Source organism: Caretta caretta, chromosome 4, assembly GCF_965140235.1.
Source record: "Caretta caretta isolate rCarCar2 chromosome 4, rCarCar1.hap1, whole genome shotgun sequence".
NCBI lineage: Eukaryota > Metazoa > Chordata > Testudines > Cheloniidae > Caretta > Caretta caretta.
Window position 1 is genome coordinate 103,114,152 of NC_134209.1, and position 26,416 is coordinate 103,140,567.

General features: G+C 42.7%; 2 protein-coding genes and 1 long non-coding RNA gene across 10 annotated transcripts in view; 2 read left to right on the forward strand and 1 right to left on the reverse strand.

The window, feature by feature from the left end:
- Positions 1 to 17,693, forward strand: part of NFXL1 (nuclear transcription factor, X-box binding like 1) — a 91,646-nt gene extending 73,953 nt beyond the window's left edge. For both annotated transcript variants that reach the window (XM_048848390.2, XM_048848389.2), the window contains 4 exons: positions 3,284 to 3,388; positions 5,147 to 5,233; positions 9,193 to 9,246; positions 14,831 to 17,693. In XM_048848390.2, the coding sequence (XP_048704347.2) occupies positions 3,284 to 3,388; positions 5,147 to 5,233; positions 9,193 to 9,246; positions 14,831 to 15,004 (420 nt within the window). In that variant the 3' untranslated portion in view covers positions 15,005 to 17,693. The remainder of the gene's footprint in view (positions 1 to 3,283; positions 3,389 to 5,146; positions 5,234 to 9,192; positions 9,247 to 14,830) is intronic.
- LOC142071922 (uncharacterized) lies at positions 1,430 to 24,972 on the reverse strand. 3 transcript variants are annotated; one of them, XR_012668168.1, is made up of 5 exons: positions 23,001 to 23,077; positions 22,279 to 22,401; positions 21,140 to 21,282; positions 3,992 to 4,038; positions 1,430 to 1,544 (listed from the first exon to the last, which is right to left on the reverse strand). It is a non-coding gene; the product is annotated as an uncharacterized LOC142071922 (long non-coding RNA). The 3 variants fall into 3 exon arrangements; XR_012668169.1 differs by lacking the exons at positions 1,430 to 1,544; positions 23,001 to 23,077 and adding an exon at positions 24,110 to 24,972 and having other exon boundaries at positions 3,838 to 4,038; XR_012668170.1 differs by lacking the exon at positions 1,430 to 1,544 and having other exon boundaries at positions 3,838 to 4,038; positions 23,077 to 23,155.
- Positions 23,273 to 26,416, forward strand: part of CORIN (corin, serine peptidase) — a 331,431-nt gene continuing 328,287 nt past the window's right edge. For all 5 annotated transcript variants that reach the window (XM_075127943.1, XM_075127945.1, XM_075127946.1 and 2 more), the window contains exon 1: positions 23,273 to 23,446. In XM_075127943.1, coding sequence (XP_074984044.1) covers positions 23,372 to 23,446 — 75 coding nt within the window. In that variant the 5' untranslated portion in view covers positions 23,273 to 23,371. The remainder of the gene's footprint in view (positions 23,447 to 26,416) is intronic.

The window sequence follows — 26,416 nt, forward strand, 5'->3', positions numbered from 1 at the left end:
TTACCTGCTGATGTACAGCTATAAAATTTCTCCTTCTATAGTTTAATTACTGGAGTTGTAACATAAAATATTGACAGTTTAGGCAGCTTGCTGTAAATTTTTTTAAAAGTAAATGCAGTACTTGTGAAATAATTTCCCGCGGATAAAAGCCACACAGAACAAGGTATGGCAGGAGGAATATAAGCTTTCCCACATAACCCCACATAATAGGTCTTTTAACGTTTAAACTAGAGGGCCCACAATTCGGGTTGAAAGGAATATTTTTGTTTCCATTTGTACTTTGCCTCTGAGGCTGCCAAAAAGAGTGCCATTCAGGAGTGGTGGTTTTGTTTAAGAGACCAGACATCTGTTCACTAGAACTATGGAAACCAGTGAACACCCAAAAATGGTAACTGTTTCAGTCAGATTACTACCGATTTTCACACACACAGGACCCTGACAGGGATATGCACATGATGGACTAGTTCTTTTCTATCTCTAGTTTCTTTATCTTATTTATTTTTAGTATAATATAAGATAAATTATTTCCCTTTTTGTTTGTTCTTTTAAAAATCCCTTCATCCAGCTCTGACAGTTCAGGTGCTCTGACCCTGTTGGAAACAACCAGCTGCTTCCTCCCACTGTCCACCTTGACCTATGCATAGTATAGTTAGATCATGCACTTGAGGAAAAATTTTACAATCAGCCAACCAAAATGATCACCTCAATTCCCAGTATCTAGATCTGTATGCTAATCCATGGGCGGGCACCATGGTGGTGTGGCCTCACTCTCTGCTGCGGCAGCAAACTGCAGTAGCCCTTCTTCCACTCCTTATGAAGCAGAGAACAGGATTTGAACTGGGCACCCAGATGAAAGAAGTTTTGGAATTTTGTGTTTTCATACTTGTAGCTTTTGGTTTATTTGGTTTTGGTGTTTTTCATAAAGGATTTTCTTTTTAAAATGTTTGGCATCTATCAACTACCTAGTCAGATAGGTGCAGCATTTGGTCTAGTTGCTATGGACTACTGAGAGTGTGATTTTGCATAGTGTAAAAGGGAGCTAATGGAATGTAGACATTACATTCTTGATTGATCTGAGTATATACACTAAGCTTTTTTTTAAAAAAAAATTCTCCCACAGTTGCACTAGTGGTGATCTAATTTGGCGGCAGCAACAGTGAGATCTAATTTAAATTGAAGGCACAGGGTTTTTTACCACTGTTATCTAACCCGGCTCATGTTAATTGAAATGCCAGCAGGTGGTCTACACTAGCAGTCCCACCCTGATGTTACACTGGTGGCAGTGCAACAGTGGGAGACTTTAAGAAAAACATTGTAGGCCTTGGAGCTTGGTCCTGTAGCACTTGTGTGTAATCTCACTCACTTCAGAACTATTTACGTGAGTAAGAACTGCAATATTGGGGTACAAATATTGCTGTGCCATGCAGTGTTTGTTAGATATAATTTGACATTTTATTTCTCTGTCTTGGAGGCAAACACAGTTCCTTCTGCTCTTCCTTGAGACTCTTGCACTGCTGAGCAGTGCAAGGAAACTTTGTCAGAACCTGTAAAAGACAAATTTTATGCTCACCAGCAGGTAAACACAGTCAAACACTGTTGCATAATGTCAACTGTACTCCATTCAAAAAGATAGGTACATTAATAGTATAGTGATCGACATTGCTAGGGCTACCTACTTACACAAAGAAATTTTGTCTGAGACATAGTAGGAACAGGTATGTGCACAAACTTTCTATCTAAAGATCATGCAAGTTCTGTGATTGAAGCATGTGCTCTGTATCTATAGACTCTTGGCTAAATCAGTTAATACTACTTTTAAGTCTGTGAATCTGAATTTACTAACATATATATGCACTTCATTGGGTTATTTTATAATAGTACGTAATGTTAAATTCTTCTGGATTTATTCATGTAATATGTTATAAACTTACAGTTACCAGTAAATGTGAAAAACACACATTCTAAATATTAAAATAATTGTGGCTCCCTTTGACATTTTCCAGAGTATATTAATCACTTGACTACAACTGAAAGTTTACTTTAAACTATGAGTATCTCCAGATAAAATTTTTGAACAGTTTTGGGAATTAAAGTTCATTTATAAATCACTTAATCAAACGTGCTACCTTTAGGTAGCAGCTTAGGTTATTAAAAGCATGTTTAGCAGTTGAGGGGTGAAAAAAGTATTTTCATAGATATGTAAAGGGTTATGTGAAGCTAAGTTCTTTACCTTAAATGAAAAATGTCTCTGTCCTCTGGCATTTTATATCTAATACAGTGTTTGGTGCATCCCTAAATTAATTATAATCACCATACTGTTGTAAGAAATTAGTGAAATCTTCAATGAGCACTTACAAGAACAGGCATAGTTAACATTAAAAAATGTCTGTCATATAGGATAATAAAAATATCTTTTTTTAAAAAAGCAGTTGAATTGTTTTTTTTTTGTAGTCTTATTTAAAGGATTTCTACTTATAATAGGAAAAAAGTTTGTAGTCCCCCATATCCCAAAGACAAGAAATGGGATAGTCCTTCAAAGCCTCACACTTAAGATTTTCTGAATTTGAAAGGAGGCTAAAAAAACCTTTGATGTAGTGTATCCTTATTGTACAGTTTATGGTTCAAAATACGTCATAGTAGAAACTTCCATTTCCTTCTGTTTTTGTTCTCGCCCATTTGAAATATAACTTGAAGATATGGAATGCAGAACAACAGCTTCTAATTTTTTCTTTCCCTCCTTTTCCCCTTCTTCCAGACCTTATTCCTTCCAAAATATACATGGCTGGACTTGTATATTGTTGTTGTGTGTGTCATTTTAAAGGAGATATTGTACTTACTGAAAATTTGTATTTAAAATAACTGGATCTTGTTTTCAATCAAACTGTGAAAATGAAGTTCATAAAGAGAAATCATACTTTGCACGTTGCATAGTTCCTAGTAATAGGAACTAAAAATGCTGTGAATAAATAAAAAGCAAATATTAATGAACAAGCTAAGAACCTAAGAATGGGCCATGCTGGGTCAGACCACAGGTCCATCTAGCCCAATATCCTGTCTTCCGACAGTGGCCAATGCGAGATGCCCCAGAGGGAATGAACAGAGCAAGTAATCAAGTGATCCATCCTCTGTTGTCCATTCCCAGCTTCATGTAGTTAGTTACTACATGCGTGGGAAACTGATACATTAATTGCGCTTTCGTGACTTTACTTCTGTTTAAATGCTGTGTTTGAAATAGAAACATTTTATAGTCCAGTTGCAGAGAACCGGTCTCTTTGTTTCTCAGTTGCCCTGTGGTCATCGATGTAAAGAGATTTGCCATTCGGGTGATTGTCCTCAAAATTGCAACCAGAAGGTTAAACTCAGATGTCCATGCAAGAGAATGAAAAAGGTAAATTCCATGTTGTAATTTTGAGAGAATTGTAGCTGTAAACTTCCTTTTTTGCTTTATCTCTGCATCCACAGGGCACGATCATCACTGGAGTAAATAGTTGGTATACAGTAGATCCAATTATTTTAATGGAGCTAAAACACTTATGTCAGCTGAGGAGCCTACCCTTGTTATCAAAGTATTCATTGAAGATGTAAAATTGTTCTGTAACCTACAAATATTGTAATATTGCAGTGAATTGTTTCAAATACACTTAGATTTTTATAGCTCCACTGGGAGACTAGTATATGATAAGTCTCACTCAAAACTATTTCAGATAAAAGAAACAAAGTACATTTTTCTGACCAGAGATCAGGGAAGTGCATATTTAATTACATAAAAAATCCATTGACACAGCTAAGTTTCTGTGTAAATCTGAATGCAAATATGTTGGCATCATCATTAGGTTGTAGTAGATTGATCCATTCATGTGGCCTTTCCCTAGCCAACAGACATAAAAGGGCATCTGCTGGCACCAGAGCATGCCCCTTCACCCAGACCAACACAGAGTTGCCTCACCACTGAGGCCCAGCAGTGAATTTCCAGCATGAACCGGCCACCTACCTATGAGTCAAATGCAGTGTTGTGCCCAAACATCCCGTCACCAACTCCTGTGAGGGAAAGAATAAATAGGAAGAGTTTAGTACATACAAGGCACTGAATATCCTCCCTGATGGGTCTCCATGCCCCTTTCTGCATTTGGATGCCACCATTGATAGAGATACCCCCTTTGGCCCCTATTCCAGCCACTCCAGTCATGAACAAGTGGGATCCAAGTTCAATAGGAGAACCTCAGAAATACAGCTTCTTTGACATCACTGTGAACTGAAACTTCCTTTTCTGAGGTAATTTCTTTCCCAGTGAGGGAAGAGCATCCTGGCACCAGCAGCCTCCATGCGCAGCAAGTTTATACTGCTTTGGTTGGCCAAATCCCAGCCTCCCAACACTCCTAGTATAATGACTTACCTTGTCAGCCCTTAATTGGTTTCTTTGACACTCTGAGATTCAGGTTGGCAGATCTCTCTCCTAACCCATTACAAACCCCTAAACACCAAAGTCCCCATCTGAATCTGCCCTTCTGTCTCCTTATTAGCCCTGGTAGATTTCACCCCTGCAATAACCTAGCTAGAACCTGCTATGGTTTCTGGTAGTCTGATACCCTGTTGCAAAGTCTGCTGCTCAATAAACAACCCAATAAGTGTCTGATGCCAGCCCAGGGTGTACCCATGACACCCAAGATTGTAATGTCAAATTGAGAGAGCTTTCACTCTGCTCTCAAATGGAGTGGAGTAAATGCTTTCACACCCCAGTCTATACCTGAATGTTCAAGGTGCTAGTTGCATTACACTTAAGGATGTAATTCTTTAAAAGGGCCAAGGATTTTCTTTTCCTTGCTGGCCCAGACAAAGGCCTCCACCCACCTCTGAGGCTGTGCGGGGTGGAGGAGACAATGAAAATGGTGAAATATAAACATAACTAATTAAAAAAAATCACTTTGCATGGTATTAATTGTATTGATACTTTGATCTTCACTGAATTACAAAAATAAAATTATAGACTTGAAAATGTTCTAATTAGCTTTTTTCCATTTTATAAAACACATTTAGAGCATGTTTTATCAAATAGAAATCTGTCATATCTTTTATGTTGATAATTAATAAACTGTATACTTTATGTAGAGAAGTGGTTTTTAAATTTGAAGTTTTTTCATACCTACAGGAATTACAGTGCAGCAAGGTACGAGAAGGCCAGGTTTCACTAGAATGTGACACATTGTGTAAGGAAATGAAACGGAAAGCATCTGAGGTAATGTCTCTCTTGTGGTTATAATATATTCTCACTGCTTCAGAAAAAAAGAAATGAATACAGTTTTATTTTCCAAGACAATACCAGCAAGAAATATCATGTAATCAAATCAAATGTACATGTTTAACAGCTGCTGCTTCAGACTGTTGGTTTTGGTTAAATGTGGAAAAATAGTTCTTTTGTAGACACAATGCTAATACTTAACATAAGTATGAGTTAGTGAACTTTTGGGTTATGCTAGAATAATACTCCGGTAATTTTTTCTCGTGTGTCGTAGCCTGTCTCATGGGCTAAATTGTGCCCTATACTATGGCAAAGCCTTTGAGGGGAGTGAAAAATGCTTCAGTCTGTACACAGTTGACCTTGTGGAGGACCCATTTTTATACTATTGTTAGGGGAGGGTTTTGTATTTTTGTGGAATGGGAACAGGACGTGCCCTTGAAATCCTCAAACTATATAGTTATTCAACTCTGATTCTGGGGCACCTCTTAACTGTCCCCCAGGAACATTGCTTGCTCAAGGTATGTTACCCACTGATTTTCAGTCATGTCAGAGAATGAATTTAACTCAGAAACTATGAATGGCCAAAATTATCCCTCTTCGTCAGAAGCAGTGCAAGGTAGCCATATGGTTTCTATATACCCTGTTGCAATTAGTTAGAATAGCTGTTTGGGAAATCGTAGAACTTTCTCAATAGCCGGTAGAAAATACATTGGGTTAAACTGGGATCTCATTTATTCTGACCTTAATCTGGAATAACTCTGAAATCAGTGAAATTATTCTGGGTTTATGAAAGTGTAAATGATGGATGAGTTTGGCCCATTCTCTGTATAATGAAGGATTTTGAACAAGTCTTGTTAGCTACAGGTGCTTTTCAATTAAAATGTTTTGATAAAGATTGCCAGCGTGACTGCAACTTCTAAGGAGACTGACATCCTTTGTCCTCACATGTAGTTGTAATACTAGCATTCTCATGCTATCAATATGCCTCCACCTTGCTCTAGAAATCAGTCACGAGGAATAGAAGAATTTGTTCAGTCCTTGGCACCTTTGCTAAGACCACAATTTGTGATCGTAATTTTAGTGATGTGGGCACATGTTCACTAGAGACTGGACTGAAACCACTAACTCAGTAGCAGCTGAACAGCAATCGGATGACGACAAGCAATCTGGCCACTTATGTCCATGGCTTAGCTGAAAAATACTTCGGTTATCTTACGAGTCATTTCAACAGTCTCAGACTAGACCTTTTCTGTTTAAGAACTGAGATTTTCAGACTCAAAATTAAACACTAGCAAGTGACAGCATAAACTGGCTGTACGCCCTCTGCTGTTTTTTGCAATCTTGTTGTAATCCGCAGGGAAGAATTGTCTAGTGCACAGAGCATAAGACTAGTAGCCAAGCACTCCCAGGTTTCACTGCATGCGTTGCCACAGACATGTTGGGCATGGGATAACTGAATACCTGCCTCAGAATTGAGTGTTCTGTGCTTTGAAGTTGAAAAGTGTTATACAAGTGCTTATTATTAGGCAATATTCTGGAACATGTGAAGGCTTGATAATGACAAACTAGAATTAACTCCTATTATGTACACTCCACATAATTACAGTTCAGAGCAGCATATCAAGACTGAGCAGCATTTTGATTAAGACTGCAGACATTTACAAAAGAAACCATCTTGCAGTGTTACAAGGTGACCATCAGTTTCCAGAAATCACTGACATTTTAACTGTACAAGCCAGTATAATAGTGCCTAATGAATGCGCACTGCTGAGTAGTTTGAGATTTCTTTTAGTGCACATTCTTTTCTTTTTAAGAACATTTTTTCTACCGACTCTACCTCATTTTCTCAGTGGAACATACACTGATCATTTTGGTTAATCCTCTCCCCCTGGTTCAAGTTCAACCACAGTAGTCTGCTGCTCTCTTTCATACCGTTAGCTGTGTTATATCATGGATGGCTAACTCATCTTTCAGAGCTGATGCCTTACCAATAGGTGGCGGTAAAATATCAGACACTTGGAATTTGTACACTTATTCACGCCACACTTTTTGGGTACAAGTATATGTGGTTGAAATATTTTTCCAATAAAGTCTTTTTTATTTCACTTTGCATTTTGTTGCCGTTCTTAATTCTGTAAGCCATTTTTGTGGCTTTTTAAGCTTCCTGCCTCAACAGTTTAAAAGGGTACATGAAAATCTACAAAGGTTATTGGGCTGCTTATTAAATTGCCTTCAGTGATGAGCATGTACATGGTGTACTATATAGTGTAAATTTCTGAGAGTTCCACTTTGTCTTCAACATTTCTTCTTGGATTATGAGCTATTTGGGACAGGGACTTGTCTATGTGGACAATGTTTAGCACATTGTCACTGTCCGAATGCAAATAAATAATTGAAATATCTATTCAAGTTTAATGTTGGGATCTAAATGGTGCTTGCTTTCAGGTTATTAAGCAGATTTTGAATGTAACTTTATCAGAGTAATACAATAGCTAAAAATATTAAAGGTCTAGAAATGCCGTTGCTTTCAAGAAACACTGCCAAGAGCTAAAGCTAAACCCTGACTTCACATTAGTGAGTGAGATTTTTTTTTGCTGATTTCAGGTACAAGGAATAGTTTCATTTTATATATATTTAATGTTTTATTTTTCCTACTTGCTGCTAGTTCACTGTTTACACTATAGTATTCTGAGAAATGGTGTTCCAGAAGTATATGTGTAACAGGAAACTCAGTACATCTTTGAGGAACTTAGAGCTGCTGAACGTTGCATGTGTCAGATCTGGTTGAGTGCCCCTGGTGGCCACCCACAAGACTGCTGTGAAGGGAGTCCAAGCCTCTGGGTCACTGGATCCCCAGGTGTGTTAAGCCTCTCGGCCTGAACAGAGTCCAGTCACTGTCCTAACCTCGGGGTCCATAGGCACACTCTGTAGGGTTCTGATCCTTTGTCTCACCATCCTGAGGACTGAAACCTGCTGTTCAGCAGCCTAGCCCCTTTAGATTCGTGGCTGACCATTCGGACTCCCCTGTACTTAGACACCCTCTCACAGAATCCCTCCTCAAGGTTTGAGCCTTCTGCTTTATCAGTGAACTCTCTCAGGGGGAAACAGCATAGTTGTAAAGTATTTACTACTTTACCAGAGTCTAATGTCATTTCTCTTTTATTTCATCATTTAGAAGACTTAAAAATGTCCTAACCCCAATGCCTCTCATAGCTTACCCTTCCCATGAGAGTGGGGGGAACTGGGCAGGGCCCCTACCTCCTGCAGGTACCTACATGCTGGGATGCTTCTCTCTCCTCTTTAGCTGGAGACAAAATGGCCAAAGGGCCCAGAAAACTCCAGTCCCCCCATTTTTATAACTTTTGGCTCCCTATGTCAGGTGACCCTGCTGCCAGCATCCCCAGGTGATCAGAGAGCCCTGCCAATTGACTTTGTAGTCAAGGCAATCTCTCTCCTGATCTTTGTCATTTGGAAAGCTGAGCATCATATTTTAACAACTCTGTTGTTCTTTTGCCACCAGCCTTTGAAATTTTCAGTCCAGCATGGAGGCAAACAAGTAATAGAGAAGGCAAAAGGCTGCACGCTGAAAATGGAATTTGCAGTCTGCCACAGATATGTACAAAGCCCCCAGTATCAAACGCAATTAATAAATTGTATAGACGGATTCACAAATTATCACAGCATGCTATTATTATTTATAAACCAAAGGCACCCCGCTATGTGCTAGATACTTCCCCAATATATGACAATGCAATTTCTGCCCTGAGTATCTTGCAATCTAAGTAGTAGATTAGAAGCTCACCCAGGAGGAAGTTTACACTTTTTTGGTATTTTTGTAATGAGTCTCATTCTGTGAAAAGCCAAAATGATCCTGTGAGAAATCAGAAAACAGAATTTATACTATAATCAGTAACTTACAATGTCAGTTACCCATTATTTTGTATGTGTTTGAACAGATAAAAGAGGCAGAAGCCAAAGCTGCTATTGAAGAAGAAAAGCGAAGGCAACAGGTACCAACCCTTCTTCCTCTGACCCTAGCACCTCTCCCCAAGTCTTAGGGCAGGGCTACACTAGAGAGTTTACAGCTGCGCCACTGTAAGCTCTCCAGTGTAGCCACTCTAAGCTGATGGGGGAGAGAGCTCTCCTGTCAGCTTAACTACTCCAGCCCCTGTGAGTGGCAGAAGCTGTGCTGTCAAAAGAAGCTCTCCCACCAGCATAGTGCTGTCCACACTGTGCTTATGTCAGTGTAACTTACATTGCTCCGGGGGGCTGATTTATTCACATCCCCGAGTGATACGTTATGCCGACATAAACTGTAGTGTAGACATGGCCTTAATTCTCTTGGTAAATCTGTTAATTTATGCATAGCTAAAGGTTTGCAGTACATTGTCTTCAGATGCTAAGGGCCAAGGTTTTTCACACCAGCTAAGGATTCTGGCCCAAAGAACTCAGGCCTGTGTTATGAGTGACTTATTATAGTAAAGCCGAAGTGTTCTTCCACATCACCAAACATCTATAAGTATGTGCAAAATCATGTATAAATGATTAACGCATTATTCATGTTTCATGAGTTAAAATATCTTAAGTATTGTATTAAATTAGTATTTTTGTATGCAATTGCTCTTTTACATTTTGCCAAACCTTTATAAAATAAGAAAATGTAGTTTTGGTTGCAGAAACAGACCCTGTAAGCATTTAAATGGAGGCTGCAATTTTCTTAGGGACCTTGTAGTACAATAAAACATCCCCTGTTTGTGCTTTCTCCTTCTGACAAGGTAAAAGTTACATATTTTATTAAAATAAATGCCTATGCTTGATTAGCTATATTGACGTAGCAACCCCTCTAACACTTTACACTTATAAAATATTCTTAATTTGAGAACTTCGCACCTCCATTATTTTGCAGCAGGCCTGATAGCACTCAGGCTGCAGAAGTGCCTTTTCTTTTTCTTCAGTGAAACCTTGCTCACACTTTTGGAGCTTGAAATTGTTTAAAATTGCAATTTCTCTTCTCTTGTTCACATACCCCAGGAAAATCTTGGTAGCCTTCCAAGATAACTGGACAAAAAAATTCTAAGGTTGAGCTGATGCCAAAATAGTGGTAGCAGCAGATTGTACTGTAGCAGCAGAGAGATGGGGCAGGAGAGAGCTGGTCTGTGTACCACACATGGCCGCAGTGCCCAAGCCCCTTTGAGGACGTCACATGGGGGAGGATCCCCCATTTTCCCAGTGGAGGGGGGGGGAAGAGTGCCTGGTCAGGTTCCCTGTCCTCACCATAGACCACCCTTAGACCCAGCACCTAGATCCAGCAACCCATCTTTCTTTCCTCTCCTAACACAGAGGCACCACATGGGGCCGGAGTTTTAGTGCTCTCTTCCTCCATGTAGGGGCAATGCCAGGCTGGGCTGCCCAACCCTGTAGATCCAGCTGTCCATCCCTCATTCTGCGTTAACAGACTTCTGCAGCTGGCAGTTAATGTATTTAGTTCTGAAGCGCAAGTGGTGGTGGTCTTTTGCTGCAGTCTTGGAGGGTCAGGGTTCAAACCCTGCTGATGATAGTAATTAAATGTTTTTATGTATGCAAAAAGATTTTAAAAACATTTTAGAAAGGGTGAAAAGTCAAGCCCTAACAAGTTAGGATTTATAGTTGCTCATGCAAACTTAATTTGTCCCAGCCCCCCGTGTGTGCGCGCATTATGATTCCATTTTTAATTACATGATCACATACTATTTTTTTTCTACAGGACCCCTGTCTCATTTAGTACACAGGATGAATAGAGCTCACTTAGTCAGCTGCTATTCAATATTTTGTTTTAACCTCCCTTGCTGATTTGACTGTAGACTTTATTTACTGTGCGTTAGTCAAACCCAGCTCTGACAATAAAATTATTAATTTCCTTGTGGGCTTTTTTATGGTGCCTATCACTATAGAATCACAGTGCTTCATAAGTGTTAATTGGCTAAGCACAGTGAAGTCTAAGGGCTTGGCTATACAGGGAGCTATTCCAGAATAGCTATTCCTGATTAACTCCATGCCATTATTCTGATTTAAGGTAATTTGAAACATAAGAATGGCCATACTGGGTCAGACCAATGATCCGTCTAGCCCACTATCCTGTCTTCAGACAGTGACCAATGACAGATACTTCAGAGGGAATAAACAGAACAGGAAGTCATTGTGTGATCCATCCCCCGTCATCCACTCCCAGATTCTGGCAACACAGACTAGAGACACCATCCCTGCCCATCCTGGCTAATAACCATTGATGACCTATCCTCTATGAACTTATCTAGTTCTTTTTTGAATACTGTTATAATTTTGGCCTTTACCATATCCCGTGGTAACAAGCTCCTCAGATTGATTGTGTGTTGTGTGAAGAAGTACTTCCTTTTGTTTGTTTTAAACCTGTTGCCTATTAATTTCATTGGGTGACCCCTGGTTCTTGTGTTATATGAAGGAGTAAATAACACTTCCTTTTTGGCTAACTCAACACCAGTCATGATTTATGTAAACCTCTTAGTCATCTCTTTTCCAAGTTGCAGTCTTTTTAATCTCTCCTTATATGGAAGCTGGTTCCTATCCTTTATTTATTTTTATTTTTATTTTTTTTTGCTCTTCTCTGTACCTTTTCTAATTCTAATATATAAACAAGTCCACTCTGCCTCTGGAATTAGACCATTCCACCACTCCTAGAATTAATCAGGAATAGTAAATTTGCTTTAAATTCACACACTACCTTTTTCTGAATTAATTTTCACGTGTAGACAAATGTTCACACTCAACTCAGAGAAGTGCCCCAGTAATGTGATAACTTCTGAACACAACATCTGCTAAATCGCAACATTTATGGGAATATTTTAGGCATCAATGGACAGGATCCTATTGGTGGGTTTTGGTGTGTGAGAGAAAAACTGGAAGGGGGAAATAGGGGACATATGGAGCCTTTGGCATCTGGCTAGCAGGCCCAGCAGCTTCATCCAGGTCTGCAGTTGTCTACAGAGCAGCAGTTTCCAAACTGTGGAATGCAGCCCCAAATAGGGTCAGGCTATCAGCAGATGGGGTCATGGTGAACCTTAACATATGGAAGATGTCCTTTTGCTTTGCACAACATGACCTTGCGTGTATGGTTAATGTGAGAAAACAATGGATGAAGCGTGACCTCACATGCACCATATGTACAAGGTCACATTCTGCAGAGGAAAAAGGTGTCCTCCACACAATAGGGATCGGCATGACCTCAACGTACAGTGTGTGCAAGGCCCCACTGGGCTGAGAATGCCATTTTGCTCTTCAGAATAGTGTCCTCCATGTTGTCTGGGGGGTCCTGGCAGGAAATACTTCATTAAAACAAGGTCATGGCAGCAAAAAGTTTGTGGACCCTTGCTTAGAGATCAAAGAACCCGTTAACACTTTCCAGCATAACAATACCCCATCTCAGCTCTGCTGATCCTCCCAATACACTTGACACCATGAATGATTTATCTCCCAGAAATAAAATAAATAAGAATGGTGGAGGGGCAGGAGGGAAAGGGCAAGTGTGCATAACCCCTGGCATCGTGGGAGGGATGGGAACTGGGACCCTGGCGTGAGGGCAATGGGAGTCGCATGAAATCCCTGACAGGTGGGGCGGGGCTGGGGAGGATACAGACACCATGTAATGGAGGGGATGAGGGCATGGGAAGAATAAGGGCACACCTACCCCCTGGCATGGGAGGGAAATGGGGGACAGTAGTGTGTGGGAAGAGGGACATGGAGGGTACACAGAGCCTCAGCGTATGCTGGAGAGGGGAAGGGGGGTGCAGAGGTCCTGGAATGTGGAGGTGGGGGTTTCAGGGTGTCCCTGAAATAGAGGGTGATGGAAGGGTTGTGCAGAGAAACCTTGTGGGCGGGAGATAGAGGGCAATGAGCTCAGCCTAGAGAAGCTACAAAGTGTACAGCACGTTGGTTAATTTAACTTTACAACATCTTGCTAGGTGAGGGGATGGCTCTGTCCCCATACAGATTGGGAAATCAAGGCACAGAGAGAGTAAGGTCAAGTTTCCACTAAGTTTTGAGTGCCCCATTTTAGACATGTACAACCCAGTTATTTAGAGGACTTAGGATTATATAGCACTTGTTCAAACCACAGCTCCAGATGACTTAAGTTTCAACTGTAAGTGCTCAGCACTTCTTCTGTAAATCAGACCACAGGGAATCAAATTGGACACCTAGAAAATGAGGAATGGAGTTTGTGGCCACCTATGAAAAACTGAAAAGTTTTGGTTTAAGGGGCTTGACTAGCATTACATTACTAGGGATTTTGTGGCAGAGGCAGGGATAGAATCCAGTTCTCCAGTGCAGCATTCAGTTGCCCCTAACCGTGAAACCCTCCTTTCTCTTCCTGCTCCTTGTCTGACGTGTCTCTGCCCTCCCACTGGCTCATAGACTTAGTCTGCCTCCCCAGGCTCCTCATCCAATCTGTCTTTCCCCTCACCCCCTTTATGGCTCCTTGTCCCTGTCTTCCCACTCTCCTTGTCTTTTTGCCCAGCCAGTCCCAGTTTTTCTCCCGCGTCCAGGTCATTATCAGGTCTCTCCTGTTTCCTCCCCACACCTTCACACGTCCTGGGTCTGAATCCTGATCTCCCTTCTCTAATCTCATCATCTCCCCACCCCATTGCTCATTTGCGTCCCTGGCTCCTAGTCCTAATTTTCTTACCCAACCAGTTCCAGTTTCAGATTCCTTTTCCCAATATACTCCTTTCCTTCCCCCTGTCCAGCTTTTGTCCCCTTTGCATTCAAATCAGCTGGTCCTCCTCTTGCTGCCGGGGTGCCAGGAATGGGGTCACGGAGAACATAGGAGAGATGGGCCTCCTGCTGTCAGTTTGGGTGCCCAGCTCCACCATGGCCTGGAGCAGCCATTACAGGGAAAGTCTGGCTTCACCTCTGTTTGCCTGGTCGGAAGCATGCTCAGTTGCTTTGTGGGATGGTGCATGTGCAGTCTAGTCAGCACTTGGCGAGGATGGAGTCTTCAATGATTTTTAGCTATTAAAATCTGAAAAGTCTCTACTGAGCATGTGTGAACTGTGATTTTTTTTCCAAAGGATTTTTTTTTCCCAAATATATAATTTGGAGCAATTTGAGCGTTCTTTTACAGAGATGGCAAAAGGCACATCCTTGACACACAGGTCACCCCCATAAAACATCAGGTCTGTGCTCTAGAGCTGTTCAAAGAAGAGGTCTCCAGAATTTTTTAATCTGGACAAAATGTATTTTTCCTTTCCCTGAAATGACTGAACAGTTTTGGCTTAAATTCCCCTTTCCCTCTCCAAAATAATAATAAAAATTAATTAATTAATGAGGCAGACATCTGGCATGTAAAAGTTCAGCCCTAATGGTTAAACTTTAGCTATGTTATAAGCAACTGACAACAAGGTCTTAAAAGGGGAAGTTTGGGGCAATCTGAATAGTAGGTGGTGCTACCAACCCCCCAGTCGTATACAGATCTATTTCATAAGCCACTGACTTGTCATAAATTGACATTTAAAATATAAATGTATTATTTCCAAGTTTTTAATGCTGAAAACATGTCAACTATTTGTTTTCTGTCCTACCTAGGCTGAACTAGAGGCTTTTGAGAACAGGTTAAAAGGACGACGAAAAAACAAGAGAAGAAAGGATGACGTAGAAGTTGAGCTATCGGTGTGGCAAAAATATAAGAATTTTATCATGCTGCCAGTATGTGGAGTTGCTGTTGTGATGCTTGCGTGGCTCATGGCTTACAACAACTGAAATAATTTGATCTATTGTAATATTCCTCAGTTGGGCTTTAGGTACCTCTTATTGCTAGAATGTTAGTCTGTATATACTAGAACTTCATGTTCATAGTTCAGTTGTATATTTAATTGATGTCATGAGGGGAAAAACAAAAAGCATGTGAAGCTTTTAAATCTTAGTTAACAGCACAAAAATATGAATTCAGAGTAGAATGATTTAAAGTTGTACAGTGCATATGGTCATGCAGTTTATCCTGCATAGTTTCACCATCTGTTTTAATATGTTGTATTATGTCTCATTAACTCCACTTTGCAATATTAAGCATAGGTTTTTTAATTTGGTTGTACTGCATACCAGTACATTTGTAAAATAAGGTTAAATTGAGCCATATTTGCAGTAAATCAACGTTGTATTTTTGCCACTTTAATAAGCAGAGGCCGCTCTGTGTATGGCAAGCTAGGCAGCTGCCTGGGATGGCAGATTTCTGGGCAGCTGCCTAGAAAGGAAGATTTTAGTCCAGCTGCTCCTCTGTCATGATGGGGGACAGTCAGGCCAAATTTGAGTGACGTTGTGACCCCATGATGACAGAAGAGATAGCCAGCCCAAATTTGAGTGGTGATGTGGCCCTAGGTTGCAATACCACTTTCTCAGATTTGGCCTGGCCACCACCCTGTCATGATGGAGCAGTGGCCAGGCCATATTTCAGTGACGTGAAGGCAGTGCACTGAAGCGTCGCCTAGGGCAGCAGATTGCCTTGAGTTGACACTCTCTTAATAAAGATTAGTATTTTTAGTCTTTGATTTAGATAAATCATAATTCATACAAAACAAAATAGGAAGATCCATCCTTCGGCAGCTTTTAATCATCATTTTATTGAATATAGAACTTCAAAGGGTCTAGAAGACTTGGGCTTTCCACAGTGGAAATGTCAGCTTTCCTCACAAAAGGTTTATTTACTTCGCTTGCGCTATCACAACCAGTACAGTGGGTCTCACATCGTTACTTTTCAAACCCTTAATTTTTCTGTGCCTCAAAAAAAAAATAAAAAGCCTAATGGAATCGCAGACTTGTGCTGATCATATGGGAAGTTGCTTGACAATGAAGTGAGCTCTCAAAGCTGTGCTGTCTTGTGACACTTTTTTTTCTTGAACAAATTTCCTTTACAGTATAAGGAAAAACCCACTTTATTTTTCTGCTTTCATATATTCCTTTAGTGATAAGTAGAGGCTTATTCCAAATCCATGCCATAAATGCGGACTTTGCTCTTCCAGGCCAGAGAGCAAACAGTATTTTTTTGTGAACACTTATGCCAAGTAATCCTCCTTTTGATGGAGAGGAGAAAAGAGGAGATTTTCCTTAAACAGATGTATGAAGATAGTCTGTTCCATTGTCAAGTAATATGTTGCGGACCAATATTCATATCAATGTGAGCAGGGCTTTGTTGAAGCAGTTCTCACCTTACTTGAAACGAACTCATTTTTTTCTATGACCGTGTTGGCTATTTCTTCATTAAAACAAATACATTGTAAAGCGTCTGCCTGCTTAGCTCTACTTCTGTTGCCAAAAGAGAAGGAATCCATCTCTCCAAATAGAGAAACCGTATGAAAATGGTCTGCTCTTGCAGCAGAAGCTTTGTGTAGATTGCTTTGAGTATTTTTTTATCAACTTGATGTAAAATATTGGAGGGAAATACTGGCAACTTCATTGATCATGTTAAATATTTGTATTTCTTGTTTGGCAGGAAAACACATTGCCATTTTTAAATTATTTCTTTTCATATGTAAAAGACACATCCTCTTATTAAAGGGACTAATTATCTCCTGATCTGTTGGTATGAGAGAAAGATAGAACTTAAAATAAACAAAATATCAAAGCTAGTGGTGTATAATCCAATCACAGAAAAGCATCTTAGTCATTTGCACTCTCTAAAGTTGGTAGGTCTGCTACAATCAGTGCTTGTTGAATAAGTATTCATGAATCCTAGCATCAAGGAATGTGAGTGGGTTAAAACAATCTGCATCTTAAATGCAACAGATTACTAACTTCTCTTCCACTTATATGATCTTATACATTTGATTACTTACATTTTAATGTTGGATGAGGAGGCTAGTCAGTTTGTTTATAGATGCAACAAAGTATTTGGAAGTACAACATGCAAATAACACATTTTATGATTTACTCAGTACTTGAATTGTTTATAACTTGTATAGGGAAAATATTGAAGCTTATTTGCAATCATTTAAATAGTATGTTTCTACTACATTACAACATAATGAACAAACATTCAAATATTAAGAATTTTATTTTGCAAAGAAAGTAAGAATGGAGAAGTCTATATCAGCCCAAGTGACAAGTACTAGAAGGGAAGTGTCTGATTAGCATACATACTTGTTAGTCTTAAAATACAGTATATTTAGCTATATATTTAAGTACAAAGCATCTTCCAAATCTGAATAACTCCTGCAAGGTGCTAAGCAACCTCATCTCCCACTAGTATTAATAGGAGTTAAAGGTGCTCCCTTACCTTTCAGGGGTCACTCAGCATTTTGGAGGATTGGGCCGTTAGATTATAAGCCCCTTGGCAGCAGGAGAACTGTCATTTATCTGTAAAGTATCATGCATACCTTTTGGCACTGTATACCTTACAGTCATCTGTTAAAAACCCAGCCAGACAATAAACATGGAATAAAATCTAGATCATGCATTTGTTCTCAAGTAGTAATATGATAAAGGAGCGCACAGTACTTAAACAGTAAACTTTGATATGGATCAAAATGGAAAAAACTGTTAATTTCCTACTTGTCATATCCCCCTTTTTGATGGCTACTCCCCTGATTTTCTCTTTGCCCCTCCTGAAGATTCATTTCAGTCCCTGAGCTATAAATAGGAGGAAGGAGATTAAATTTATTCTAGGAAAAAATTAACTGAGATCTATTAAACTCTGGAATTACTCTCTCAAGTGAAGTGGTGGTAGCTCCCTTGCTTGTCATTTAAAATTATATTCCCCAGGATTTTATCCAGTCTACTGTAGACGAGAGAACAATGCTGAACTATTGCAAAGTTAGAGAAGGTGACTTAATAGGTCTCTCCTCTCAAGCCTTTATAATATCCATTCTCTGTCAATAAAGTTAATTTGATGGTTTTGCTTAATAACTAAAAGGATGAAAAGGGGAGAAAGGGGGGGAGAGGAGAGAATGTAGATAGAGCAACAAAGTAGGCAACTTTAACATTGCAATTATTTATTCGTATTTCTTCATTTTCATGCACTGGCAAAAGTGAAACCTGAAAGAGGGGGAGTCCACTCAAGTAGATCGTGTGGGAGGGAATTAATGGTCTTCAGCTCTCTTTGACCAACATGTTGGTATATCAGCACTGTTATCCCTATCCAGGCACTTTATTCAAATATACATCCAACTTAAATACAAACAGTTTTACGGTAACTGCACCTGTATCTGCCCCGTAGTCCATTCCAGGAGCACCCAGTCAGGTGTCAGGACTCCAGCCATTACCTATCTCTGGGGTGGCACCTTTCTCGCACTTTCTTTTGACAAGGGGTTTTAAGGCTGCACAGCTCCCTGCCTTACACAGTGGTATCTCCAGCAAGCCGGTCTGCCTAATGGCCAGGGCCCATGCATTGCTCTGTCTCCAAGGGCTATGAACAATATATTAGAAACAGGTTCCAGTTGCCACGCAGCTCTAAGCAAGCATGTTCATTAAAGCATTACAGAAAAAACATAAAAGAGGAAGTTCCTATATACATGCTAAAAGCTTACCAGAGTCATTCAGTGTTACGGGGCCCGAGTAGGCCAAGATCTTCCCCACCCTTCCAGAAGGATTGGGGGCTTCCCTTGGACAGAAGGTCCATGTGCTGGGTCAGAGAGAAGGCCCCTGAGTCGGTTTAAACCCAGCCTTTTTATACCACATGCCTTGTCTGTGTCTGAGAATCCACGATATGCAACCCTCCCTAGGGGGGGTGTTACTTCTCTGGTGGGGTTTGCATCCTGAGTGAGCCACCTTAATCACTGACCCACTGTGTTTAGCGCCTTTCAGAGCTGTGATAACCCTCCTTGGAGTTGCACACAGTTCCTGGCCCACCGTGACACATTAACCATAACCTTAATAAAATATGGTCTCCAAAGATAGTGCATGGGATTGCAATATCTGTCACACAGACATCCCATCATTCCTCCTGCATTAAATAGTCATGGTTAAAATCTCACTATGTAGACACACCAAAACTAAAACTATTTGTACAAAGTTTGTGGGCTCAGTTGAAGCTTTAAAACACTGCTCTATATTGGATAATGTACAAACATGGACTGTCCCAGTAGGGGCGCCAACAGCCATGCGTCAGCCACGATGCCTGGTGGGGTGCAGCTCATACATCGCTCTTTTAGATTTTGTGTGTGTGTGCGCTCCTTTCTGATTCCAGCTATATCTGGCTGCTGGGGTGCGGGACGGAAATGAGGACAGAGAGCTAATTCCTACCACTTGTGGGATGGCTAATACTCTTAGCCAGAAGTAATTGTGCCATAGAGCCTAAGAACTACACTTCTTGTATGGCTGCTGTTCTGTGATGCACAGGTTGGGAGAAGACTGCAAAAGCAGGCAAAGGTCAGGCATAGTGTAGTCTCATTTTTCCTCTTAAATATAGTTTACTCCAATCTCTTCCTCTTAAATTATTTTTCATGCTCTGGCCATTTTAGACATTTCTCCCTCTGGCTGCACTGAAATGCAAGTATATACTTTAGTCTTTATCTTCTGGCTCCAACCAAACTAACCAGTTGCTTTCAATACATATAAATTTAACAAAATTATTCTGCACTCTACCAGGCAGTGGAAGCCAAGCATATGGTTGAGAACAATAAAATCAAAGAGAAATTATCTACATTAGTAAATCAAATTTGCTAGGAGACAATAATATGTATGTGTATTCCCTTGTTTCACTATTCTCAGTAACAGTTTTTTTAAAATGTGCATTGTACTATAAATTTATACAGATCATTCCACTGGAAAACAAGTTCTGCTTTCCGCTGATAGACTAATGTCACCAACTGTGTGTGGGTATCTAGTTAGTGTGAAGACAGACTAAATGGCAAGCTATGTTCCTGATCTGGAAACCACTAATAAGCGAAGCGATGGGGGAGGGGAGCATGTTAAAATAACAGAACACTTTGTTAATATATTAATTTCCAAAATGTAGTGGTCTCAGTAAAATAGCTGCTAGAAACAGAACTTCGCTTAGGTTTGCCCTGGCTTCCAGACCTTACAATAAAAATGTGGATAGTTTTCACAGAGGCTTCAGCAACTGGAGTGGCAGCATAGAATGTGGGTGGAGTGAGGTGTCCAGGTGTTCTAATTCCAGCTCCACTACTGACTTGCTGTGGGCTTTGAGCAATACACTTCTCCTCTGGGCTTCGGTTTCCCTATCTGTAAAATGGGGTTAATGCCACTATTCACCCTCTTCGTAACGTAGGCGTTTGAGAGGAATAGTTAACATACTTTACAAAATATTAACCAAGAAAATCACTGTGTAAAGGCTAATTCCCTGTCTGACTACTGTTGAACAGTCAGCAGTCGCAAAGTCTTTTAAACCGTTTGGTTCTCTGTTTCTTATTCCACACATTTGCTGTTATTTGTGGAGTAGCAGCAACTTGTTCTACTTTTCATTTTCTACCGGGGGATTTTGCCCAAGTGAAAAATGCAAGATTGGACCGTAGCATTTGGATTGGAAGCATTTATGTACAGTTTGGTGTGCATGGCATTTGAGAAACAAAATGGCCAGTCCCTGCCCTAGGAGCTTGCAGGTAAATTAGGCGTGGCATAAAGCAAGGGATGGTGACACAGGAGGGCTGGGGAAGAGTATGGGTTGGCAGAAGATCGTGAGATGTGCTTATTTAAGTATCTTGGTGGTCTCTCTTTTACTCTAAAATAGGGGGTAGTGTCTGGAATGAGAGCCAGGGTGTAGATCAGTGATGGAAGTTAGGTTCAAGTCAAGGGTTTTTTTAGTTGGAGCTAGATTCTCACTTTTTTTCTTATGATCACTACAGTGACATTGCACTAGCGCTAAAAAACATTCTTAAAGTACAATAGTAAAAGCTTATTTGTTTTAGTAAGTAGAGCTGAAGCATATTCTCATAATCTACTTACACAAGATGGTGTCCTTTCTAAGTGAAGGGTGACTGCAGCTCCTGGAAAAGTACTGGATCCTTTTATATTCTGGTAGCATCCACAATGTAGTAGGCATTGTCCGCAAACACAGGTACTCCCTGCCTTGATCTTTGGCTGAAGTCCTGCAATCAGATGCATATATGTGGACACTGGGAACCCTGCAGAGATCCACTGACTTCAGTGAGGCTCCACCTGGCTATAAGGGTCCTTCTGTACGGATCCAGTTGCAAGATTGGAGCATGAGCCAACAAGCAATGTACAAGGAGAAGGGGAACCAATCAAAATATGTGCAAATTTTATATGGATTCGCAAAAAGAAAAGGAGGACTTGTGGCACCTTAGAGACTAACCAATTTATTTGAGCATAAGCTTTCGTGAGCTACAGCTCACTTCATCGGATGCATCGGATGAAGTGAGCTGTAGCTCACGAAAGCTTATGCTCAAATAATTTGGTTAGTCTCTAAATTGCCACAAGTACTCCTTTTCTTTTTGCGAATACAGACTAACACGGCTGTTACTTTGACACCTGTTTATATGGATTGTAATCATTGTTTTGTGTGTGAGGTTTCTCCCTGTGCCTGACCCACAGCGATACCAGTCTGGCTCAGCTCTGAGCTTGAGCGCCTGGCTCTGTGGTTCAAGCTGTGGAAACTCTCTCACTTTCAGCTTTTGAGGTCCCGGGCACGGTAGCTGTCACACTATCTTTAAATTTGTTTTACATATTTCTTCGGCCTTGGAGTTTAGACTATGGGCTGGGAAGGCTGTATATGAAATCATCCATCTGTGATTTGCTCTTCCCCCTTCCGGGATTTCGAGTCCTTCAGCAACATGCCACTTTTACCCCCTCGGAAATAAAGTGAAGAGATGGATCTTGCTCAGGTACTTGAACGAGTTGGGATTGGAGGCCCCTGGTAGGGTGAACGGAGCTCATTGGCCCTGTTTCAAGCTCCCAGGAGTCTATTCCTCCAGCTTTCTTCTCTCCTTGCCCAGGCTGGGCTCTCCTTTTATACTGGCAACGTCTAACCCATTTCTCTGTGGAATTCTAGCCTCAATTTCACCTAGTCCATAGGATCAGAGGACAATCATTAATTTTAAATGTGCCCAGATAACTTCCCCCACCTGCCATCTTCGGTGGGGAATGTGAATGGTGTCTTAATCAGCACTTCCCTGGGGCTTAATTTCCATTCTTCTCGAGTCCCTCAGGAGGCTGCAGAGCGGGCAACGTGTACTTTGTCCAAGAGCCTGTAGAAATAGAGCACAGTATTCTGTCTAATCAAATATGATCATCAATTACCTCCCCACCTTTCATGTTTCCTTGCACAGAGGAGTAAAAGCCCTTGTGAGAAGAGCTTTGCAACCCCTGCTTCATCAAACTGTCAGCGACAGGACCATTAAAACAAAATAAACCCAGAAGCCAAATATTCTTTGCAGCCAGTAGTGGCATCCTATTCAAGATTGCCTGAGTGAAATAAACCTGGGTTGGGGGAGGGATCGATTCCACCCTTCCCTTTACTTTGTGATCAGCCGGGGAAGGAATGGAGGCTAGCTCCTCTGGGCAAGCTGTGCACCTGGCTGACCCCGGAAAGGCTACCGGCCAGCCGGCCGAACTTGGTAGGGCGATAGGATCGTTTTATTGGCAGGGAACCAAAGGGTGGCGGGGCAAGGCAGTGCTGCCACTTTTCTCCAGGAGAGCCCCTGTAGCCCGGATAAGGCGAGGACAGGTCAGAGTGACAGAAATTCATCTACACAAGTGGGGTGAGCTACGTGACCAGCCCCTGTCCCTTAGCTTTAGCGAGTGATTAGTGGTGGCCGGGCATAGCCTCGATCCCTTTGCACGTTACCTGCCATGGGGGTAAAAGCTGGGGCTGATCTGCCTGACTCTTAATCTTCCTGCCTTAGTTTCCTGCCCCCGGTTACCTCTCCTCCCAGTAAGATGAGTTCGGGGAGTTGGCTCCCAGCCTGTTCCCAGGGAATCGAGTCCTTGCGAACAAAGGGGGGGAGGGGGGAATGGTGGCTTGCGCGTTGAGGTTTATTATTATTGGGTGGGAGAGGGTGGCGGGGGGAGCAGACAAAATGCGGAGCCCCCTCCCGCCCCTGAGCCCAGCCTGTGGGTTTGGGAGGGAGGCAGGCAGTCGTGGCACTTCCGTGTGAGATGTAGAAAGGAGAAGGGGTGGGGGGAGGAAGGTGGAGAAGACTAAGCAGCAGCCAGAGCATGTTCTCGATGCAACCGTTCCCTGCCCTGCCTCCGGAAGAAGAGAGTTACCGCCAGGTCCTCTCCACTGACCGGGTAAGGCAAGCGCAGCTCCCCGGCCACCCTACGCAGCTACCGCATGGGTCCGTCCCCTTGGCACCAGCGGTGGCCACAGGCTCCTGGCGTGCCCGGGGCTGCGTTTTTAGCCCATCGGGTCCCGATGTAGTCATCTCCACCTCCCGGGTGAGTAAGTGAGCCCCAGAGCGGCTGCCAGCCAGGGGTCTCGGGCTGTAGCAGCCGGGGGTCCCGAGGACCGCGCCCAGAGGCGCGCAAGATGCGCAGCAGAAGGGGGACGAGAACACCGCGGTTCCGGCAGCGCTCTGCAGCGTAGCTGTCTGGGCAGCGCCTAGCGCTCTCCTCGCTGAGTCGCCCGCAGACTGGGGCGAGGGGCAGCAGGGTAGGAATCCACATGGTTCGGGTTAGAGGAACCCACGGTCCCAAGGAAACCAGCTCAAGCCGATTTAGCTTTGCAGAAACGATCCCCTTTAAAGGGGGCATAATTCCTTGGGGGCAGAAACCGGAGTGTCTCATTCCGGCCCGACGGGTGTGTTCGAGAAGCGCTCTGGGGAAAGGAGAAACTTCTTGAGCGGGTCCAGCCTGGTGGCCGAGCCGCTGCACCTTGCACAGCAAGCGTAGCAGCCCTCTGCCTTTCCACCGCCCGCTTTATATTTTGTAAAGGGGCAATTAACTTTAGCTTACTTCAGACACTCGAGAAAGTTCAGCCCGTCACCGCCGAGACACCACAATGGCACACCAACTTACAGCGGCGAATCATTGGCAAGGAGAAACCGCCCTGCTGCCCTTTAATGTAACCAGGGAACGTTTCGTTTCCTTTCATTGTCAAGGGAGGACGGTGTGTAATCAACAAATGCCGCCAGTGGTTCTGTCCCCAGCCTCCCTTAGCAATCAGGGAAGTGATCAAAATGAATGTGTTCCAATAGCCATGCCCTTTAGGGCTGAAATAAAATACCACCGCATCTGACTGGCCCCAGACAGGACTGACTCCCTGGAGACAGGCGCGGGCTGAGCCCCCAAGTTGAACAGAAGTCCAGGGTAAGACTTGCCCTACAAAGGATAAATCCGCAGTCACCTTCCTGTGCCCAGCCCCGCCGCGTTCTGTTAGCGGCCCGGGCTCAAGGAGAACAGCAAAGGGGGTTAATTTGGTTTTAATCGGATCCATTTGCGGCCGGTGATTGGCGAGAGCTGAGAAAAGTTATGCGGAGCGCAGCAGGTAACAAGTTCGCTCCGCGTGTCTGGCCATGTGTGCGCGGAGCAGCTGCTCTCCGGCGTCTGTGCTGCGCGCTGTCCCGAGTGAGTGTCAATGTGATTATTGCCCTTCCTCAAGGACTAGGCGGGGGAGAGGCAGAACTAGACGCAGCACGGCCAGGGTTAGAGCGACACTTGTGCTTTTCTTCCTGGCTGTCGCGGGGCAGCGCGCGGAGCCCATCTCGTGCGGGCTCGCCGAAGACGCAGGAGTGAAATGCAAGGCGGAAACGGGCAGTTAATCGCGCTCTGAGGGACAGCGCGGTTGTGATGAATCCAAACGGGAGGATGTGCCGAGTACGGGTGTTCCCAGTCCTCTAGGCACGTTCCCTGGGCCGGAGAATGCTGGGGCCCGGGCTACGCTAGGAAAAAGAGAGACAAGGGGACAGCGATCACGTGTTAACTAACACGTTGTAAAATCCTACTGTAGACAGGGCAAAATCCTAGTGTTAACCCGCTGTCGCTCGCGCAGGTGCACCCTGGACCCCAGACTAGGGAAGCGGGCGCGTGTCGGAACTATGGTCTCCTGCACCAGCCCCAGACTCCGGGTACTCTGGGGTAGGGCGCGGGGAAGGAAGGGTCGCCAAGTCGGGGGCTGCTGGGCAGACTAAGGGGAAGTCGTGAACATAAACGTTTGACAGGTTTCAGACTAACAGCCCTGTTAGTCTGTATTCACAAAAAGAAAAGGAGTACTTGTGGCACCTTAGAGACTAACCAATTTATTTGAGCATAAGCTTTTGTGAGCTACAGCTCACTTCATCGGATGCATGCTGTGGAAACGGCAGAAGACATTATATACACAGAGACCATGAAACAATACCTCCTCCCACCCCACTCTCTTGCTGGTAATAGCTTATCTAAAGTGATCATCAAGTTGGGCCATTTCCAGCTCAAATCCAGGTTTTCTCACCCTCCGCCTCCCCGCACACAAACTCACTCTCCTGCTGGTAATAGCCCATCCAAAGTGACCACTCTCTTTACAATGTGTATGATGATCAAGGTGGGCCATTTCCAGCACAAATCCAGGTTTTCTCACCCCCCCCCCCACCTCCCTCCAAAAACCACACACACAAACTCACTCTCCTGCTGGTAATAGCTCTGATGATCACTTTAGATAAGCTATTACCAGCAGGAGAGTAGGGTGGGAGGAGGTATTGTTTCATGGTCTCTGTGTATATAATGTCTTCTGCCGTTTCCACAGCATGCATCCGATGAAGTGAGCTGTAGCTCAGGAAAGCTCATGCTCAAATAAATTGGTTAGTCTCTAAGGTGCCACAAGTCCTCCTTTTCTATAAATGTTTGAGCTTCCTAAAGAGCAGCAAGGGAGATGTATAAAGGGTTCCCGACTCGGCACAGAGCTCAGATGTAATATACCGCCACTGGGGCAATAGCTTGAACAGTGCGCGTGTGATGTTCAGAGCCTTTCTCCCCACGGGGTGTTATAATGTCCTGCTCTAATGAGAGGACCAGAACTCCCAGCGAAGGAATGAGCCCTTCTGGGGGGGAGGGGGGGCAACGTTTCAAAACTCACTTCTAGCTAAGTAGCTAATGGCTTCTTACACAATGTCTAGGAAGGAACCGCAAAACACCGACTTTAGATTTTGGCGCTGTACAGCAATAGCGTTTAGTACACCTTAAAAACATTTTATACACTGCATACAATAAAACACGATAAACAATTAACACAGCCCATTATTTGAAACGTTTGTAAATATTGTCCTATATTATGTTGTCCCCATTCTC